The following is an 18,511-nucleotide window of genomic DNA, read 5'->3' on the forward strand; positions in this document are numbered from 1 at the left end:
GAGGAAGAAGGAGTAAGATGTAACAGGGAGGAAAAGAGAGGAAGAAGGAGTAAGATGTAACAGGGAGGAAAAAGGAGGAAGAAGGAGTAAGATGTAACAGGGAGGAAAAGAGAGGAAGAAGGAGTAAGATGTAACAGGGAGGAAAAGAGAGGAAGAAGGAGTAAGATGTAACAGGGAGGAAAAGAGAGGAAGAAGGAGTAAGATGTAACAGGGAGGAAAAAGGAGGAAGAAGGAGTAAGATGTAACAGGGAGGAAAAGAGAGGAAGAAGGAGTAAGATGTAACAGGGAGGAAAAGAGAGGAAGAAGGAGTAAGATGTAACAGGGAGGAAAAGAGAGGAAGAAGGAGTAAGATGTAACAGGGAGGAAAAGAGAAGAAGGAGTAAGATGTAACAAGGAGGAAAGGGAAGAAATTTAAGAAGGAGATATAAGAGGGGGGAAAAAGAAAAAGAAAACGTAAGAGGGGGGAAAAAGGGAGGAATTTTAAGATGTAAGAAAGAGGAAAAGGGGGATAAAGGAGAAGTTTAAGATGCAAGAGGGAAGAAAAGAGAGGAAGAAGGAGAAGTTTAAGATGTAAGAGGGAGGAAGAAAGAGTGAGAAAGTTTAAGATGTAAGAGAGAAGAAGAGGGATGAAGATAAGGTAAAAAGAGAAATTTTAAGACGTAAGAGGGGGAAGAAGGAAAAGTTTAAGATGAAAGAGGGTGGAAAAGGGAGGAAAATTTAGGAAAAATATTCACGAATAATCACATTGTCGTTAAAGAATTCATTATTCTACTGGTCAAATTAGCATATCAACTTTAATAATATTTGTTATTTCATTTATATTCAACGATAATGGACTTTAATTATGTTATTTTGAAAATTTTATTCAAGTTAATTATCATTTTTAGTGATCGTTATGTCATTTAAGAGTACGATAATGGGCTCTTTTCTTGGGCATAATGGGCTCGTTATTCATTTTTATTATCTCGGTAGCATCTGCGATGAATAATTTAAACTCGTAATGGTTAACGGTGATTTTTGAGGGGTGATAAAAGTGTGAGGAATTTTTGCTTAAAAAGGAATCGTCAAGATGGAAAGAGTCGGGACGGAAATTAATAGGATTTTTGGAGGTGAGAACGTCGCTAATAGGGTGTATCTTCAGACGTTGCCAGCGCTAATGGAGGTTTACTTTGATGAGAGTGTCAATTATGATGCTCTTACAAGCGGTAATGGCCCTCTATTTGGCTTATAAAACCATAATTTAAACAGAAAAAAAGGTGGTTACACCTTTCACGTGTTTTGTTTATGGTATTTGATCCTCCTCTTCAATTAGATACTTCCTTTATACCACTGGAGGAGAATGAGATCGCGATCTACCAGTTGAGAGACATTGTCGTAAGCTAAACATACTCTAGGTTATCAAAGGCGAAGTAAATTACGCTAAGTTTTCATTATGTAAACACGGAAAGTATCGATTATTATGCATTTATATCGGTACAGAAGCATAGTGGTACTTTATTTGGTGCATAAAAATGTAATTTAACGTTTCAAACAACTGATTTACTTCCGTTCAATAAGTGGGGACCGCGAGCTACCGATTGAGACATTATAGAATAAACTAAACATATAATAAACTATCAACCTCCTTGAAGTTTGTCTCTCAATTCAATTAATTATAATTAATTAAACTTCGCTCGATTCTCACTACGTAAACAGGAATATGATTTATATAAGCTTTAATTATATTAATATAAAGGTCTAAATAATTATTTTAAGGATTATTATATAATATTAAAACTAATTCCAGTTTATAATTAATAAATTATAAAGATTTATCCACGCGATACAATAAAAAATTATCATTTAAATTACAGGCAAGTTGATAATAATGAATTGACATGCATCGACGATGCAGCCATAAAGGGACTAAAAGACATAGAAATATTGTAAGTATTATTTCGTATAATATTACGTAATTAAACCGGAAATTACGTATTAAACGAGTGTTTTTTTTACGTTTCAGGACACTAAACAGGAACAATATAACGACACTTGGACGAGATCTGTTCGAGAATATGAAGAAACTACGAGTGTTGTAAGTGTTATTTTTAACTCCCCCCCTAAGATAATTTACTTCTATTCTCGTATAAGATAAAGTAGAAGAGCAGGTAGTTTGACAGATGTCATAAGTCTCTTGACACTTTGTCTCCTCTATCAAATCAGTTCACCTGACACGAAACAAAGGTCAAGGTTGTCTCCCCTTCCTCCACACGTGATTATATATATATATATATATATTTCTATATTTTTCAGAAGGATATCGGATAACCCTTTCACCTGCGACTGCCACTTATCCTGGTTGGCAGGATGGTTAAGGAGGAGCCCACGTCTAGGCCTTTTTTCTCGTTGTTTTATGCCTTTTTATCTACGAAACAAGGCCATAGCCGAACTACACGAATCAGATTTTCGTTGTAACGGTGAGACACTATCCTTTGTTCCTCTTGTATTGCGTAACAATAAGATAATATTAATTTATATGTATATGTAAATGAAGAAAGGAGAAGTAAAATCATAGTTACTCAGCATAGAGAGAGAGGAGGGGGAGAGTTGTTTGGGTTATTCAAATTGGATTCATTTGTATAAAAGTAAACAGAAAATTGGGCAATATATTTCAATAGACAAAATTTCTGAATGGTAAAAGTATAAAAGGACCCCATTTTAATGTTTTGAAATTCAAAAGAAGCTTTCGTGTTGTCGTGTGTTTACTTCTTCTCTTCTTCGTTTTCTTCCCCTCTTTACTTAATGGATAATTCATAATTTATATTCGAATTTTGTAAACACGAAATTTACATGGCCTAAAGGAGTTAAATTCCATTTTGCTTTTATTCAAATAACCTGAAAGTCTCCAGGAACATTTAATAATTAACATTTATCTTAATATTTTAAGCTTATCCAATAGCTTTTTTTCTCTTTTTATCTCCATTTTTAAAAATAATTTATGAGTAATTTATAACGTTTCCAGGGCTAAACTTAGTCTATAAAAGTCTCTTCCCTTTCACCGTTAATTATAAATGAGAAAATTTGAGGCACTAACTTGTTTATCTTATCTGCAATTCCACTCTAAATATTCCTTTCATATTAAGGAATTTATTAAATTTAATATTATTTAATTATGTCTATATGAAATTATATAAAAGTGTATTTGTTAAATATTAAAAACTAATTCTGAAGGATGTTTCTAAGCATTTATTTTAATAATTATTGTTAAATTAAAGAACATAAATGTTTTTATATCTTCACTCCATTTGCTGCGACCTTCTTACCCTTTTCTCATCCTTTCTCCAGCATCATTTGGGGGTGAAGAGAATCTCTTGAGTAGGATCTGCATCCCTAATAATGCCTACTCTAGGCTGGAGAAAGGAAGAAATAGGATAAAGATAAAAAAAACATCTACTCATTACCCCTCAGATCTCATTCCTTCCTTCATCTTCTTTCTCATTCCCTCACTTTCTTCCTTACTCCAGCCTACAGTAGGTATCATAAATGGATGCAGAGCATCTCTTGAATAGGATATGCATCCCTAATAATGTCTACTCTAGGATGGAGAAAGGAAAAGATAAGATGAAGCAGATAGGATGAAGATACAAAAATGTCAGTACAATTTTCTCAGTGATCTTTACACCTGTTTCCTACTCTCTACCATTCTCTAACCTAGAGTAGAGCCTACTCCAGTGAGGCTCTGCACCCATAATCGTATAGAGTTATTCCAAAAAAAGGCATAATTTTGTATCAGAAATGCCTAAAAATATTAATTTTAAATAATAAAATGCCAATAATTTATCACTCTACAGTAAAATAATAATTGATTTGTTAATAATTTTAAGAGATGAGAATGAGGAATCTCTTCCTCCGCATCCCAATACAATGAAATTTTCCATTAAAAAATGAATACCTATGAAGAATTTAGTGTAAATACTAATATAATAATGGGCACAAATTCGTTTTAAACTTAATTTCTTCATCGAACATCCATTCATCTACCGTTTCATAGCAACAATAATCCTCATTTCATCCCTTTCTCTAGTATTATAGATTTTCAACATCCGCATTCATCACTTAATGGCCTTACAAACCTTTTATTACTAGCTTCAATAGCCAATTTATTTCTTGTTAGCTATATTTTTTTTTTTAGTACTCGCATTGATACAGAACCTGTCTATAAAGTCCAATTTAGTCATACGTTTCGCTGAAATTAATTAGATTTTCTTGAATTATCCGCTCTCTACACAATGATTTTCATGCTTTTAAAGGGGCAGGAAAATACAGTATATTAAATTCAATTCTTTTTGGATAGTTTCACAGACAGAAATTAAAATTATTCACCTTTCTAAATGCTTAAACATGCGATAAAATTTGAAATTATTTCTGTTTTTAGCTCCTGAAATTAAAAAAAAAAAAAAGAGGGTGTTTTGTTTCAAGCGGTGACGTCATTTTGACGTTATTTTTTACGTCTGTTTACTGTAAAAATGAAAAAGTGACGTAATATTGACGTAGAATTAGACTTTTTTCGCCAACCTCCAACGACGGCCACCTCTAAATGGTAGCCATTTTTTCAGGAAATGCATACAAAGTAACCTTCGAATAACGGCTAACTTCTTTTGTGTTCTTTTCAGTGTCCGTCGTTCATAGGTTCGATGCGTATAAAGTAAACTCCCTTTGTTTTCGTTAGTGTCCGTCTTTCAGAGGTTTTACTGTATTAAATAAATTAAGAGTAACCTCCAACACCGATCACCTGTAAACAACGGCCATCCTTTTTTATGTTGTGATAAGTGGCCGTCATTTAAAGGTTTGACTGTATTAAATTAACTGCTGATAATAATAAAAAATCCTCCATACAAAGCAACCCCCGAACAACGTCCATCTCGTTAGTGGCCGCCATTTAGAGGTTTTAATGTATTAAATAAATTAAAAGGTTGCTTGTCTTGTACAGTACATATAAAGTACATATAAGTACATATAAAGTACATACAGTACATATATAACCTCCAAAACACTAAACAACGGCCATTTTTTTTATGTGGCCGTCGTTTAAAGGTTTGACTCTATTTAAATAAATGATAAAAACTGCACACAAAGCAACCTTCGAACAACGTTAGTAGCTGTGGTTTAAAGGTTTTACTGTATTAAATTAAGATGGAACATACAACTAACCTCCTTATCCTTTACGTTCTGATCAGTGGCCGTCTTTAGAGGTTCTACACCATTAAATAAATAAATAAATAATAATAAAATTCCTGCCTGTTTTTTGTGAAAGGGGTTTTCTTTTTTTTTTTTTCCTCTTCCTCCCCTCTTATTTGATATTGTTTAATGCCATTTTTGTATTCATTAAACGAACGAGTTTGCCACTTTAAATCACTTAATGGCATTTTAGAGAAGATTAAAACTTGTTTCGCCACTTCATAACTAGATGCTGCCATTGTGTCGGCCCTTTCCTTCCCTAACGAAGATGTCATTGGACAGTAAAAGAGAAAAGATACGTATCCCGATCACGTGTCGGCACTTTAATCTTGTCTAGAACGTGACGATTGGCCTAATCTGCATTTGTTAAGCCCACGTCACGTTCTCGGGAGGAAGAAGAAGAAGAAGAAGAAGAAGACAAAAAACTCTACGAACAGACTCTAAAGTGAATGGTAATGCTCTAAATTAACTAAAAATCTTTTAGTTAGAACATCGATCGATGTAGTCGGAGGATGTAGAACAAGAACGTGGACTTAGATGATCCCTGAGAAAGTCCAAACCAGAAACAGTTGGATTAGTGGATCCCCCTAACTCCCAATTGTAATTACAACAGGGGTTTCCGCTTAACCGTGTGGATCTTCTTTCTCATTTCTTCGTGTGGAAGTGTTGTGTGTTTTCGGAATGGATCCACTTTTCTTCAACATTATTTAATCTATTCGCGGAATATAAAGAATGCAAGTGGCATGGTAAAGCATTAAAATCATCATTAAACCCTCTTTCATTATATTAATAAAGATCCTAAACGAAGATTTAATGAGGATGTTAATGCACCTACATCATTTATATAGATCCTTAAACTAGTTGGAATCATTTTTATAGAGGGAATCTTTGTAACTTTATAATTAAAGGTCCTGTTAATTAAAATTTCAACTTTGAACCTTAAGGGGATTGAAAATTTTAATGTTTTTTCCCCTTATGGAAGCTTAATTTTTATGTAATCTCCATTATAACTTGCTCATATCTTCTTCACTCTTCGAAGTTTATGAACCTAGTTTGATAGGAATTTGTCCCTAATGATTAGTCTAATTCTCTATCACTTACCACATATAACATTCTTAATTTATCTTCTAAGCAGAGGAGAAGAAAATCTTGTTGAATCTGTAACCTTACTCCTCCTTTCATCATTAAGTTAATGAGAATTACGGATCTTTGTTTTTCTTTTACTGATGATTGCATTCGTTCATCAGATTAATTTAAGCTTCTAAAACTTATATTGAATGATGTTAAATGGGTTTGTTTTTCAAAAGTTAATGGTAATTAAACATTATTTTAGAACCGAATTAAGAGAAAGAAAGTATCATCTGTTGCGGGTCGAAATTTTCTAAGGGAAACGTATTCATTATTTATATTTAAAATGACACGAAAGATTATTTTAAATCGTTTTCATTTTTAACAATTTTGTAATTAATTTAATTGTAATTAATATTTTTGTAGGTATTTTATAGAAAAAGCTTGAAACGATACGTAAATTGAGAAAAGTGTTAAAAAATAAATTGAATCTTAGCAAAATTTACGAGAAATTTATAACGATTTCAAGGGTTTTCATGACGGTTTTAACGATTTTAAAGACTTTGGTGTCATTTTCTAAGAATTTCAAGAGTTTTCATGCTGTCTTCTAATGTTTTAAACTGTTTCTTTAATGCCATTTTATAACAATTTCAAGGATTTTTATTACATTTTCTAAGGATTTTTAGAATTTTCATGAAGTCTTCTAACGATCTCAACAGTTTTCATATTATTGTAAAACGATTTCAAGGCTTTTCATGCCATTTTCTAAGAATGCCAAGGATTTTCGTACTGTCTTCTAACGATTTTAAGGATTTTCGTACTGTCTTCTAACGATTTTAAAAATTTTCGTTCAGTTTTCTAACGATTTTAAGGATTTTCGTACTGTCTTCTAACGATTTTAAAAATTTTCGTTCAGTTTTCTAAAGATTTTAAGGATTTTCGTTCGGTTTTCTAACGCTTTTAAGGATTTTCGTTCAGTTTTCTAACGATTTTAAGGATTTTCGTTCGATTTTTTAACGATTTTAAGGATTTTCGTTCAGTTTTCTAACGATTTCAATGATTATCCCGCTGTCTTCTAACAATTTCAAGAGTTTTCCCAGCATCTAATTTAGTTCTAGATAAAAAAAAATTAAATGGAAAAGAATCGTGGAACACATTTTGTTTAGCATCCAATCCATCAATTCGATCAAACTTGTGATTTCTTACTCGGTCTGCAACCTTCTTCCTTGATATCTTAACTTATGAAGGTCATAAATGACATTGACTTATGATCGGCAAACTGATTATATCTCAAGCGGTTTTTAAACGAAAGGTATTTTATCGCCACTCTATTTTTGAAAATTATATGTTATCTCACTTACGTGATTGTAGCTTCTACAGTTGGCAGCGATTTCAACGAATTAACTAATAATTACTGAGAAATAAACTGGTGTATTTTTTCAAGATGAAAACCAAAGTTTTCTTTTTTCCCCCCCTTCACTTCAGCAAAGATTTCAATGTGTAAATTGTAATAATTTCAACGTAAAAACTAAAAATAAGCACGAAAATTAAGGTTTATTTTCACTTCAACAAAGATTTCAACGAGTTAACGAAGAAAAAACTGAAAAACCAAAGGTTTTGTCATCATTTCGACAAAGATTCCAACGTATAAAACAAAGGAAATACGCCTTAAATGGAGTAATTCAATACTCAAAAATGGGTGGATTTAATGGGAATTTTTATATTTTGAAGCCACAAAGACGAAAGAACGATATCGGGATTTTTTGCACGTCTACAAAAATCACATTCCGACAGAATGGGAAGCATCTCCTTTACTTACTACACTCGCTATTAAATTACGGAAGAGGTTGAATAGAAGGTAAAGTGAATGAATGACAGACAATTGGAGAAAATGTAGCCAGCACCTTGCCACATTGACTGCTAATTGAATCTACATTGTCAAAATAGATGGTAATCAATTATGTAAAGGCTCTTTCTATGTCTACAAATTGACGATATTCCCTCGACACGTGAATGTCTCAACTATTTAGCTTCCTTGATTCACAATACAAGAAAGTGAGAACGTGCCTACTAACGTATTCGGGGTAGATGGTACCTTTCACAAAATGTTATCTTCACTCGATTTTTTTTTTATGCTTTTAAAAATTAGTTTTTTTATATATATAAAAATACTCCCTTTTATGCTTTTAAAGTGTGTAAAACTGTCTAACTTCAAAGAGATTTTCAGTTAAAATTGTTTGAAGATTCCTTTCTGCCTTAGAAATTCTGAAGGAATTTCGAGTTTTCTTTAAGTAGGAAATGAAATGTATAAAAAAAATTAGATTTATTTAATAGTTACAGACGTTTTTATTAAGTATTTGATGCGATTTTTATGATTTATAAATTCAAAATACGTTACTTAATAAGAACTTCCTGTGATAGATTTTAGTTTACTTCTTTATCTTCCTCCTTTAAAAATTAGTTTTGAACAATTTAAAACTGTACAATCGTTAAAAATTCATAAAGGAAGAAGAATTTTAAAACATTTTATCTCAGTAAATAATAAAAAATTGAATTTAAACTACTCGAACTCTTAGCTTTTAAACAGATAAACATGCGAGCATGCATCGAATTTTTTCATCTTTTAACGTAAAAAAAACCTTGATTTATGCTTTAAAAATTTCCATATAATTCAGTGAAAACAGTTGTTCTATCGCTTTACACCTCATAAATTCACATTTATATATAAAAAAAGGATCCGTCAGAAAGATGAAGGAACGTATAAACAAGAAGAAGATTAAGTTGCATATAGAAGAATTCCAGTTTTGTAACAAAGAAGTAATAATAATAATAATACTAAAAAAAAAAAGGAAAACAATGTTGACAAAGCAGGTGACTCTAAGCCCCTTTAATACTGTATAGCGCGTGTAGGACTGGATTGTTTTTTTCCTCTCCCCTTTCCTCAATACAAACAGATTCTGTAGCAATTCATTATGTAGTATGGTAACACAACCGTACACCGCCTTTGGCATACCGTCACATTTGTTTTCATTAGTCTATAGCGATGATATAAGAGATGAAAAACAGTTAGGAGAAGCTGCATCATACAAGCTTTTTTCAGGGTTGAATAAATAAATCTCTCCTCCCCTACATCCCTCCATCCCCCATCTCTCTCTTTCTCTTCTTCCTCCCTTTCTTCCACTGTCTCTCTTATATGTTTGCATGATAAAATGACTTACAGCAACTTTGCTATATTGTGATTGTTTTAGTTTATGTATAGATGAAGTTAGAGAAGTTATCTTTACCATATTTGACTTCCATCTTATGGAAACATTATACATATTTAATCAATGATGATCTCTCTCTATTCATTTAATTTTAATTTTATCTCGTTCCTTTATAAATATTAAAAATATTTCTGTGGTCTAAACACTAGTTTATATGTTAATATATTTAATAAATGTGCTTACAAATAGGTGTAGAAGACGTTGCACCTTCTGGATGTATCAGAGAGCCGATGTGTCCTGATCTGTGTACTTGTTACAATGGAATGGTTGACTGCAGGGATAAGGGACTAACAAGAATCCCTGATCACATCCCTGATTCTACAACTGAACTGTAAGCAATCTTTTCACTATATTACACCTCTATAAATGCTTATAAATTAATTTTAACAGTAAAAAGTAATGTTAAATTTATGTATTTTTTTTAATATTTTAAAATTAATTTACAATCTTAAAAATTGCGAATTAGTAATTAAAAAGCATTTTTTTAGTATTAATTATTTAAAAAAATTGATTAAATTACGTGTAAAATATCTTTAATTCTGTTTAAAATTGTGGAATTGACGTAACAATATTATAGTGTTTATTATTATTACGTAACTGTCATTTCTATAACGTCATTACATTATTACGTAAGAGAGAGAGAAAAAAAACTATTATTACGTCACGGCATATTCATTATTGCGTAATAATCATAACGCGCTTGTAATCGATTATAACAATTATTACGTTTCGCTATTATTACGTCATATCGATAACAATTATTACGAATCGTTATTGTGACGTGTTTATTATGAATTAAATCGGGCGAATTACATCAGAAGGAATGTAAATAATTAAAGAAAAATATATTTTAAATGAAATTTATAGGGGTATTAAACCCTATAAATCCTTTAAGAAAAAATTTTTGTGCTTAGTATAAAATATTATAGCCCCTGTAATTTGGAGAATCTGTAATTTTACTTGTGTGCAATCCAAAAGATGTGGCTCATTGCTTCCAGTGTCTAATGGAAAGACATTAATGCTCTTCCTTTTGACTGAAAGGAAATGGGTCAGGCCATGATATCGTTTGTCATCAATAGAGCGTGCACTATCTACGTAAACAACCGAGAGGTGATATCCACTTGCACTCCTTCTGGTTGAATTTTTGGCACTGGTCCCCTTTACCTACGAGAATTTTCTATATCAAACTATAAATCAGCCATTACTTATTTAAATTTAAGCATTAAATACTTTAATTACTCCATAAAACATTATTAAAAATATATATATAAGTAGTGGCGTGCAAAATGGTAAATTGAAAGGCAAATTGGGTGGCTCCTAGTAAAAAAATTGAAAGGCAAATTTACTAAATTGTCGCTAAAGGATATTGATGAGGATATTTTCTTCATATTTATTTTCTTGGTATACAAAGATATCATCAAATTCATTCAAAGTTTTAAAGCTTTGGAGTCGAAGAATATATCACATCTTCGTACTAATAATAGGTTTATAGGATGAAGGTGATAGGTGGTACCTTCTAAGGCGGATCTGTTTGTACAAGTAGTAATTTCGCTATGAAATTGGGCATGAATAAGCCCGTTGGATGTAAGAGGATGCTGAAAAGTCACGTGAAAAATCTCTATCTTATCTCATCTTCTTATCTCTTCTGAAGAACCCCCCTCTCTTTCACTATCTTTCGCCTTCTTTCTCTCTAAAATAGTTGTTTCCATCACCTGATTTATAAATACTTAAAACGTTTAAGATTTTAATAATTATAATTAAAAAAAATAGAAGGGTTTTTTTAGGTTTAAATTTAAAAAAAAAATTGAGGTTAAAAATATCATAAAATGTCGTATTTATGTATATATATTCAAATGAAAATCACATGATATTCGGTCCAGGCAGGAAGAACGTGTATATTTAATTGGAGTCTCCTGCTTTTAAGCTTTCTATATCTGGTCTGGATTTACATTTATCTAACTCCGTTCTCGACAGACAGACGGACTGATGAACGAACGACAATGGAAATGTACTGTACAGGTGTGCAATTTGAAAATTGCAGCTATTTTTTTTCTATTTGTTTACGCAGGTTTTTGTTTAGAACAGGTTTTTTTGAACATAAAAAATTGCCCCGTTTCGAAGACTATTTCCGTTTAAAGCAGGTTCTTTTGAACGTAGAAAATTGCCCCGTTTCGAAAAGTATTCCCGTTTAAAACAGGTTCTTTTCTACATAAAAAATTGCCCCGTTTCGAAGAGTATTTTCGTTTAAAACAGGTTCATTTGAACGTAGAAAATTGCCTCGTTTCGAATAGTATTTCCGTTTAAAACAGGTTCTTTTGTACAGAAAATTTCCCGGTTTCGAAGAGTATTTCCGTTTAAAACAGGTTCTTTTGAACATAGAAAATTTCCCGGTTTCGAAGAGTATTTCCGTTTAGCCAGGTTTCCGTTTTAAGCAAGTTCCGTTTTACACAGGTTTCACTGTATTTTCACATACTCCAACAAATAAACTAAAAAAAAAAAAAAAGATTATGTTCGAACAAGAATAAATTTAAAAATAGCCAAAGAAAAATCGCCTTAGAAAATTATTTTTCACTCAAATTTTCACTCGAAAAAAGAAAATAATAATAATTTCGTTAGAATTATCCCAAATAAAAATAAATGAAGTGGGTCTAGCAGGAACGAAGGATAGGAAAGAGGAAGGTAGTTTTGAAGGTCCTCTCGGGGTGAAGCAATTAAGAATCTCCCACGTTTCGACCGAAGGGCAAACGAGATCATGTCTATTGTTCTCAATTGCACATAAAAACAATCTTCAGTGATTACTTTTATTTCGACCGTGCCACTTCAACAATTGATACTACAATAAAATCAAGCAGTGATAATTTAGAAGTCGTTGCCCTATGGAAAAATCCTAAGAGAATTATTTTCTAACTCGTCTGTTGCTAATTGTTTTGGAGGGGGGAAACGTCGTTAGAACAACAAAGAATGCTTTAAAACTTGTTAACAACAGTCAAATTTATTTAAGTCCGAGTAAAAACACAGAAGAAAAAAAAAAGACCCCAAGTAAACTCTCTCTTTCTCCCTTTGTAAGGGCTCTTGTACCTGTTTGTCAACGTACAGTACTGTATATAAAGGCATTTTCAAATTTAAATTAGCTATTTACTATTAATGTAATTAATTAAAATGTTGCTTTGATACACGAGTATTTAATTGAATTATTCCTTTAATTAAATTTATGTTTTTTTCTTAATTAAAAAAATAAATAAATCAAGGGAAATTTTTTTTAAAAATGATAAATTTAGATTGCTTTAATTGATATAAAATAAATGAAAAAATAATAATAATAATAATTAAGAATTATTTTTTTTATTATTACGTCAAACATTATACAACAATTATTTGTTGTATATTGTTTGTCTCGCGCGAATAATGACGTAATAGTAAAAATACATTGTTATGGATTAATTTTGTATTGTAAGCCATAATTTTATATGTCGATTACTGTATTTTATTTACATAATGACGTAACAATACAAAATAAAACGTGATGACGTAATAATTGATACAAAACAAATTACGTAACAGTATTGTTACGTAGTCGTTTTCAATTCTTAGTGTTATACCGTTCTCGTGTAAATTAATTATTAAATATGACATTGTTACGTCATTATTCCTTATGAATTATTACGTGTTTTATATTGTTACGTCATTCCAGATTACCGCTTGTAATTTTAGCGAATTACAAGTCAGTTGTCATTAAAGTTAATGGCTATAATAAATTATACGATCTCGTGTTAAAAATTTAAATTAAATATTTACAAAAAAATATTTCAAAAATTAAAAATTAAAGCACGGTAAAAAGTAACGAAAAAATTAATTTAAAATAAAAAGAAAAATAAATCGAAGGTTTTATTAACACAGAAAGCAGATATAAAACAAATAGCAACTCCCACTCCTTTTATTCCATCGATGCCAATCACGACACAGGAACCACTGCCAAATTCGGATGTCCCCTACACGTTTAGAGGAAAGAAACGTCACATGTGTCTGTCTGGCAAACACTAAGGAAAGCAACAGAACCCAAAACACCTCCCAGAAAACCCCAACACACCAGATTAGAATCTCAACCCTACCTACGCACTAGATGTTAAAATTTATAATATCATACACTGGCAAGGGGAGCACCTGTAGATTTCCAGTTGCATTACCTATCTATGATCTGCGTGACATGGTAGGGTGTTGCTACCTTTGATCGTAGGCGGAAGGGAGAACATAGGGAGAGAGAGAGAGAAACAAAGAAAAAAAGAAGAAGAAGAGGAGTTTGCAGGTGGTCTTGTTTACTCAAGTACCGATTTCCTAGAGGATTACTCCAACGTACCTTTCTAGAGCTAAGGATTAGATTGCCTACTTCTCCCAGCTAAGGCATGTTTTATTAAGCAACTAATCCTATCAGTTCTTGTGTTTCACTCTGCACCAGTTTTCCTATTCACCAGTTGTTCCTATTGACTAGTTGTAGTTTTGGTTGAAATAGAATTTTCCTCCCTAATCCTTTATCTTTATAAGGTCGTTTTTCAGTCTTGCAGCTTCTTTATTCCCCCCTCCAATCCTCCTATCTCTAGTGGACCAGTCATTTTTTTCTCCCCTCCAAAAAAAAATAACAAAAAAAAAAATGGCAGAGTTTCATGACCAATTACCCGAAAGGTATTTCCTTATTTCTTTGAAGTTAATGGGAAGTTTTATATCGGAATAAGAATCTTATTTAAGTACTAAGAATTTTATAAAGAAGAGAATGAAACTAAGAAATAAAAATATAAAAAAATATAATAGTTTAGTCATCGTTTATGACCCCTGGATAAGAGTTTTTGTATGGGGTTAAGACCGTTTTGTTTCTGAGTTATAAAAAAGTTTATAGATACGGTTGGAAAATGTCTGTTTTCTTTGAAGGAAAATTTCTGGTTTGGGAAAAATGTCTGGTTTTTTTTTTAAGGGAAATTTCTGGTTTGGGGAAATTTTCCGGTTTTCTTAAGGGAAGTTTCTGGTTTGGGGGAAATGTCTGGTTTTCAGAAGGGAAATTTCTGGTTTGGGGAAAATTGGTATTTTGGAGGGAAATTTCTGGTTTTGGGGTAAAAATGCCTGTTTTTTAAAGGAAATTTCTGATTTTGGGGAAAATGTCTGGTTTTCCAAAGGAAAGTTTCTGATTTTGAAGAATATCTGGTTTTTTTTTTAAGGAAAATTTCTGGTTTTCGGGAAATTTTTGTTTGGGGGAAAATGTCTGTGTTTTGGGGACAAAATTTCTATTATACAAAAGTTTAACTTTAAATAACTATTTGTAATAAAGGACGATAAACAAACTGATGATATCAATTCTAATTTTAAAAAAATTCTTGTTTACTTTTCTGGTACGCATTACATCAATTAACTCGCAATTTTCGAATTAAATCAGTAATAGCTTTATTTCTGTCTTTAATAATCTGAAAATATTTTACAAATTTAATTGGTGGAGTGACGCACATGGTATGTATGTTAATCATTTCAATCTAACATATTTTAAATTAGAAAATAAAAATTAATGACTAAACAATATATATATATATATATATACATGAACGCCGAGAAAAGGGACAAAAGGAGCCTTGGACCCGAGGAATTAGGGGCCCCCTATACAATGTTTTTTTTTTTCGTTTACTTTCTTTAATGTAATAATCTAATTTATATTTTGCCCTAGACCTTCGTTATTCTNAATTATTTATTGTTGGAAGATATATATTCATTAATATTTGTAAGCCAATGAACCCCTTGTAACTGGGATTTTTTCCAAATTACGCTAATAAAATAAAATCGAATTGAATTGAATTGAATTGAAATTAAAGAAAATAGTAAATAAATAAAGACAGACAAACGACAGTAGGGAATTTATAAGTCTACGAGTTTTTTAAATTACAGCCCAAATTGCTGACGGGTCGACTCTGATTCGAACTCGCTGCATTGATTAAAATTAAGAATTAGAGCTGCTGTAACACCGAAAATGTCCGCATTACTAAGTTCATATTACTTATAACTGTTTTCCAAACATACAAATTTTCGCTCTAGACAGGTTTCTATTTTGTATGGGACTGTTTAAGAGAGATTTTTTTTGTTTTGTATGGGGCCGATATAGGTGGGTTTCTTCTTTGTAAAGAACTGTTCTAGAGGAGTTTCTGTTTACAAGGCCGATTAAGACAGGTTTCTGTTTTGTACAGCACTGTTTTAGGCAGGTTTCTGTTTATAGGACCGAATATTATATAGAATATTTTCTAATAAATAATATAAAAGTATATTTTAAAAAGTTTAAAAAATAAAAATGTTTACATCCACCATATTTAAGTATTGGGTATACGTTTCTATATATAAGCACCAAATAAACGTATTTTCTTTTAATTTTTTAAGGAAAAGTGTGTCGAATTCTTTAAAATATATAATTTAAAGAGATTTAACTTCAATTTTTCGTCATTAAAATAAAGAAAAATATTGAGAAAGATCTACAAATGTCCATTAAATCGAAACGTTTAGTGGAGGAATGGCAGAAGAAACGAGAGAAAAGGGGGTGAAGCGTTTTAAAGGGGGAAGGAGGCATTGATTCGATGATTGGAAGCGAATCTGCAGAAGTTATTACAAATATTTGGCCATAGGAAACATACGCACCAATGTAAAACACATATCTAATAAGGAGATCGTGGCTCGGTTCTCAACTTTTATAACGCTTTCGTATGAAGTCGTTAAATCAAATTTAATACTACTTTTACGATGGCGGTTGGCATCCCTTCTGTAGATATTACCTTCCCCTTTAAGAATTGGATAGTGTAGAGCCAGAAAAATATATATATATATATTCTAGGCATTCCTTTCAGCATTAACCCACTGGATTTTGACTAATGCACATCAAAGTACTTCGGCAGTTTTCGCATAAAAATTCCTCAGAAAGGAAGCAAAACGGGTGGAATTTTTAAGGTTTTTATTTTTTTTTTTTTTAGAAATAAACCGAAAAATATACACGAAATTTAAAAAAAATCCTTAAATATATCGTAATTTCGAACGTAAAACATTAAATTTTGACAGGGTACGCTTTAAGAAACGTCGCTACCTCCATAATAAAGAGTTATAAAAGTTACTCCTTTGAAAGTTTTCGTGGAAGATGATGTCTACTTTCTATTTTTTCTTTACTTTAACTCCCTTATTTTGTTTTCTTTAAGGATTTTTTTTCTTTTCTACTTAAGAAGTAAGATTTATTAGGGGTGGAAGTGAATAATGTTGTTGTATATGCATGGAAAATGTAGGTGGAGATGAATAGATTTTGGTGTAGCTTAACAGGGATATAGTAGCGAAGTATCAAAATATTTCTTGGCAGAAAGAGGAAAAACAGAAAGTCCTTAGAAAGAAAGTGATAGGAAAGAAGAAAAGAAAGGAAAAGTAACAGCAAGAAATTGATAGAGGTAGAAGAAATACATTTAGAAGGAAAAGGAAGAAAGTAAAGCGATGTGCACAGGAGAGGAACACATATTTATGGAGGAATAAAATATAGAAAATATTATAACGTTTTTTCTTTTTTTTTGCTATCGATTTGACCTATAATGCTTTAAACCTGCTTAAGAAGGAACTCGGTAGAGTTTGTTGTATTTTAATTAACAGGTCGACGTTTTTACGAGGTTTTTTATTTATTTATTAATTAATTATTCTAGAGAGTTGGGAAGTTGAACCGTCACAGTGGAGTGTTAACAAAGAAAACAAATGCTTGACTAAATATCGTCACTGACAGGTTGACTGTGATTCGTGCCCACATCATTAATTAAAATTCAGAATTTAGATTAGGTTAAACACCATAAACTTCACGCTTTTACTAGGGTTATATTATGTAACTGTGTTCTCATAATAACTATTTTTGTTTTAGACGGGTCTCTGTTTCGTATATGACCGTTTTAGACAGGTTTTTGTTTCGTATGTCTATGACAGGTTTATGACCGTTTATTACAAGTTTATGCTTGTACAGGACTGTTTTAGAATAGATCTTTTTTTTATATGACCGTTTTAGACAGGTTTTCTGTTCGTACAGGACAGTTTTAGAACAGGTTTTTGTTTTGTATAGGTTTAAGAGAGATTTGCTTTCTACAGGACTGTTCAAGACAGGTTTCTGCCTTGCGTGTAACCGTTTTAGACAGGTTTTTACCCTTACACAAAGTTAATACGGGATTGATTGATCACTATACCTAAAGATTGATCTGATGAGAGTGATTGATCGATGGTAGCTAAAATTAATTTGTTTTTTATATAATAAACAAACAGTAAAAAGAATTTATTGCCGCAAATATTAATATTATTTGAGACATTCTAAGTAATTTATATACAATTATTTTTAAATTGAGTCGATAGCTTCGAAGAAAAGTACTGTACTTTAAAAGAGAATCGATGAACAGTTAACGCGTTTAGCAATTGAAAACAAAATCTAATGGCCTTTAAAATAAGCAATAAAAGCAGAATCTGTTGTAAAATAAATTGAAAATTTTAACTTGATAAAAATCTACTTGAGTTTGATAAAACTTTCACTTCAAGCAATTACTTTTCTATTGAAAGAAGTAAGAATTCTTCCCCTATATTGCGTCATTTAGTAATATCCTCGCCAAATTACAGTCTATTAAATAAGATATAAATACATTTAGATATATATATATATTTTTTAATCAAGATTCCTTACATTCTTAGAAACCATAAAAACATATAAAAGTGATTCATCGTGTAACGTCTGCCATATTGGATCCAAAGCGAAGCGACGCGATTTCTAGTAAAATGTGATTGAAACTTAGATTTAGCAAAATAAAACAATAAATTAAACATTATAAATAAGACTACAATTCATTTTAACTCATAAAAAGATTTTATTACTTTAAATTAATTGTTAACGACAACGGAATTATCTATACGTAGATTTGATGCGCCGCATCGCGACACAACGC

At 31.4% G+C, this 18,511-nt stretch overlaps 1 protein-coding gene across 1 annotated transcript in view; it reads left to right on the plus strand.

The window, feature by feature from the left end:
• LOC111639771 (slit homolog 2 protein-like) overlaps positions 1-18,511 on the plus strand; it is a 136,323-nt gene that overhangs the window by 75,470 nt on the left and 42,342 nt on the right. The window contains exons 6-9 of the mRNA XM_023385712.1: positions 1,854-1,925; positions 2,003-2,074; positions 2,293-2,456; positions 9,741-9,882. Of these exons, the coding sequence (XP_023241480.1) occupies positions 1,854-1,925; positions 2,003-2,074; positions 2,293-2,456; positions 9,741-9,882 (450 nt within the window). The remainder of the gene's footprint in view (positions 1-1,853; positions 1,926-2,002; positions 2,075-2,292; positions 2,457-9,740; positions 9,883-18,511) is intronic.

Source organism: Centruroides sculpturatus, unplaced genomic scaffold (genome assembly GCF_000671375.1).
Source record: "Centruroides sculpturatus isolate CEXI.00-Female unplaced genomic scaffold, Cexi_2.0 scaffold212, whole genome shotgun sequence".
NCBI classification, from domain to species: domain Eukaryota; kingdom Metazoa; phylum Arthropoda; class Arachnida; order Scorpiones; family Buthidae; genus Centruroides; species Centruroides sculpturatus.